This window comes from Haemaphysalis longicornis, unplaced genomic scaffold, assembly GCF_048455015.1.
Source record: "Haemaphysalis longicornis isolate Haplotype H1 unplaced genomic scaffold, Haemaphysalis longicornis Haplotype H1 scaffold_13, whole genome shotgun sequence".
In the NCBI taxonomy this organism is placed as follows: Eukaryota; Metazoa; Arthropoda; class Arachnida; order Ixodida; family Ixodidae; genus Haemaphysalis; species Haemaphysalis longicornis.
This window is the reverse complement of record NW_027526233.1, coordinates 18,833,668-18,837,523: the sequence shown is the minus strand read 5'-3', so window position 1 is coordinate 18,837,523 and position 3,856 is coordinate 18,833,668. Positions and strand designations below refer to the sequence as shown.

The 3,856-nt window shown below is 51.4% G+C and overlaps 1 protein-coding gene across 1 annotated transcript; it reads right to left on the bottom strand.

The window, feature by feature from the left end:
• Positions 1-1,350: 1,350 nt before the first annotated feature.
• LOC144163726 (uncharacterized) lies at positions 1,351-3,019 on the bottom strand. Its single transcript, XM_077694470.1, has 2 exons — positions 2,216-3,019; positions 1,351-1,901 (listed from the first exon to the last, which is right to left on the bottom strand). The coding sequence occupies exons 1-2, from the start codon at positions 2,808-2,810 to the stop codon at positions 1,351-1,353; spliced, it is 1,146 nt and encodes a 381-aa protein (XP_077550596.1). The 5' UTR covers positions 2,811-3,019.
• Between the last annotated feature and the right edge of the window lie 837 nt (positions 3,020-3,856).

Below are 3,856 nucleotides of genomic sequence, written 5' to 3'. Positions count from 1 at the left end.
ATTTCTGCAATCCTAGGTGCCCGGCATGAATTCGTCCTAGGATTTCACGTCGCATGCTTTTTGGTATGACCACTTTTGTTCCCTTTAGCAGTATTCCGTTCACGATGGAAAGCTCCGAGGAAAATGGCTTCAGCTCCCCCTGCACGCTTTCACAATTTGACAGGTTGGATATTACCGTGGTCAGGTAGCAGTCACGAGCAGTTTCGTGCACCAGCTTCTGCCGTGTAGCATCCGTGACCAAGTAGCCCAGGATTTGCACAGCGTGCACCTCCACGTCATCTGCGGCACCAGCGCGGTCGTCCAGCGTAGCCGGTGACGTCCTAGACAGCATGTCAGCCAGGATGAGGTGTTTTCCTGGTACATACTGCAATAGGAAATCGTATTTCAAAAGCCTCAAGAAGAACCTCTGAAGGCGGGGTGGGATCTCACAAATCCCTTTCGCAGCAATGGACAGGAGGGGTTTATGGTCAGTTTCAATGATGATTTTGTGACCGTACAGGAATTGGTGAAACTTCTCGCAGCCGAAAGAAATGCTGAGGGCCTCTTTTTCAATCTACGCGTAACGCTGTTCAGTTTGCGTTAGCGCACGGGATGCATAGGCCACTGGTCGCCACTCGCTACCATGGTGATACTGCAACAGGGCTGCGCCCACGCCGTCTTTTGATGCATCGCACGTTATCTTGTACTGCTTCCGGGGATCAAAAATAGCAAGCACGGGCGTCGTGCTTAGAATCTGCAAAATGGTTTTCCACTCTTTGCGGTGGTTGTCAGTCCATTCAAACACCGCGCGCTGTTTGATAAGCGCACGCAAAAGCGCAGTCCGCTCAGACAAGCGTGGCACGTACTTGGCAAAGTAATTGAGCACACCGAGCATGCGCTGAACGTCGCATTTGTTTTTGGGCTCCGGCGTTTCAAGCACGCTTTTTACAAGCTTTGGGTCTGGCGATATGCCTTCACGCCCTATTATATCGCCAAGGAACTGTATTTCCGTAACCCCAAACTTGCACTTTTTTGCGTTGAACGTTAAGCCTGCCTTTTCGGCCGCCTTCAAGGTTGCCAACAGTCTCTGATCATGTTCTTCTTTGTTTGCTCCCCACACCAACAAGTCATCGATGTACACATGAACACCGGGAAGGCCCTCAAATACTTGACTCATCGCTCTTTGGAAAACTTCGGGCGCTGAGGCGATGCCGAATGGCAATCGGAGGTAACGGTACCTGCCAAATGGAGTAGCAAAAGTGCATATTTTGGATGTCTGTTCGTCAAGTGCAATCTGGTGAAAGCCTGAATTCGCGTCCAAGCAACTAAACACAGTGGCCCCCGCCAATTCACCTTCCATGTCCTCACGTCTCAGAAGCTGGTAGTGCTCTTTTTGATGTGCTCGTTAATTTTTCTCGGGTCCATGCAAATCCGAATTCTGCCGTCCTTTTTCTTGACAGTGACCAAGGGGCTTACCCAGTCCGTAGGCTCGTTTTCTTTGACGATGATATTCTCGCGCTCCAGTCTATGCAGCTCGTCCTGAAAAGGCTCCCGCAGGGACAGGGGGACACGCCGTGCTGGTTGCACCACAGGAACAGCTGTTGGTTGCAAGACAATGCTGTACGGTTGCTTCATGCATCCTAAACCCTGAAAGAGGTGCTTGAAATTTTTAACCGGCACATACTCTGAAGCACCTATACTGGCCACTGTGCGCTGAAAAAGGCCCAGGGCTTCACTCGCATCCAGTCCGAGTAAGGCTTGACGACCATTTTTGACGACAAAGAACCGCACTGTGGTGGAAGCATTGCCGATGGTCACTTTCTGCGACGTTGCTCCGAAGTGCGCTATGACGCCTCCGTTGTAGGCCTGTAGCACCGAGCTGGTAGCCGTCAGTTGCTCGGCAGCACGCAGTTTCCTGTACACTGAAATTGGGAGGAGGCTGGCCTGTGACCCGGTGTCTACTTTGAGAGACACCTTTTTCCCGCAACCTCAGCTTCAAGCATCCAGTCTTTGCTTCCTTCCTTCCGAGCGCCGACCTCAAGGATGGCGAAGTTATCATCAAAGTCGTCTTTGCTGACATCGGCAATTTTAGATGTTCCTGGACAGCACACTGCAAAATGGTGAAGCAAGTGGCACACGTTGCATTTCTTTCCGTATGCCGGGCACTGCCGCGGTCTGTGGCGCCGGTCGCACTTTTTGCAGCGGTACTGAGTGTTGCTATCCCGGGCATTTTTGCCTTTTGGTACATATGCGGGCCCTGCAATAGTATCAATATTGCTTTGCGTAGCGCCCCAGACCTCGTTTCTCTGCGTCACAGATTCGGCTACCTTGCAAAATTCTTCTGCCTTCCCTAACGTTAACTGCTGTTCCCGAAGCATTTTTTCGCGCAACTTCGGGTTATTCGTGCCGAACACTATTTGGTCCCGGATCATAGAATCACGCTGGTCTCCAAAATTGCACTGCCCAGCTTGCTTCTTGAGGTCTCCAACAAATTTTTCAAACGGTTCTCCGTCTGCTTGCCTCCTCGAGCGAAACACATATCGTTCATGCACTTCGTTGCTCACCTCGGAACAGTAGGACTCGAACTTGCTAACAACTGTTGCGTAGTCTTCCTTGCATTCCTGTGCTTCAAACGTGAAGGTGTTGAACACGTCCAAGGCGTCGTCACCCGCCACGCTCAGGAGAAGCGCCGCTTTTGCCGCTTCACTCCGAGGTTGCTCTTTCGTTGTGGTCGCCACGAGAAACAGTTCAAACTTCTGTTTGAAGCGTTTCCATTGCTCGGAGAGGTTGCCGGTCAGTTGCAAGGGTGGCGGAGCCTTCAGTAATTCCATCGTTGTCGTTGCCCCGATCCCACTTCTGGCACCATGTATTGTAAGCGACGAGCGGCTCGTAAAGGATCGAGACAACTACATGATGGCAGGAACAAGAATGAATGGAGGGTTTATTGGCATGTCGTTATATAGGCAAGAGCGTGATAACAACCAAGAGCACTGCGCGTGTCGCGCTGTCGTGATAAAGTTTAGGCACACAGCGCATGCCCGATACAAACTGCAGCCTTGATATGTATCTTTACCGAGTCCCTCGTCCCGTATCTTTCTGTTCTGCTACATGCATTACGAGGCACTGGCTCCAGCAGTGCGGATATGACAATTGCTAACCCCAACATCCGACCACGGTCTACGTGGCGGCCGCTGGGAAAGAAGACGTTCTACGTCTCCCGCGGTAGTCGAGGGGCGGCGCTAGTTGACCGGCCTCAGAGCTCTTGTAAATATAAACCCCCGCTTTAAAGTCGAGAGAGAAGCCGCTGCGGGATAGCGTAATGGCGAAAGCACCGCACCGGTTATACGGAGATGTGGGCTGGAGTCCCGCTCTCGGAAAAACGGCGGATTTTTTCTCGACTTATATTTTCGCTTATTTATCAATGTATCAAAGAAACGTGACAAGCACACGTTATTTGGCCCTATTAAATATTTCGAAAAAAGAAGAATAGCACTGGCAATGACAACTGCAGCCTTGATATGTATGTTTACCGAGTCCCGCGTCCCGTATCTTTCTGTTCTGCTACATGCATTACGAGGCACTGGCTCCAGCAGTGCGGATAAGCCAATTGCTAACCCCGACATCCGACCTCGGTCTACGTGGCGGCATTTGGGAAAGAAGACGTTCTTTGTCTCCCGTGGTAGTCGAGGGGCGGCGCTTGTTGGCCGCCCTCAGAGCTCTTGTAAATATAAACCCCCGCTTTAAAGTCGAGAGAGAAGCCGCTGCGGGATAGCGTAATGGCGAACGCACCGCACCGGTAATGAGGAGATGTGGGCTCGCGTGCCGCTGCCGGAAAAACGGCGTATTTTTTCTCGACTTATATTTTCGCCTATTTATC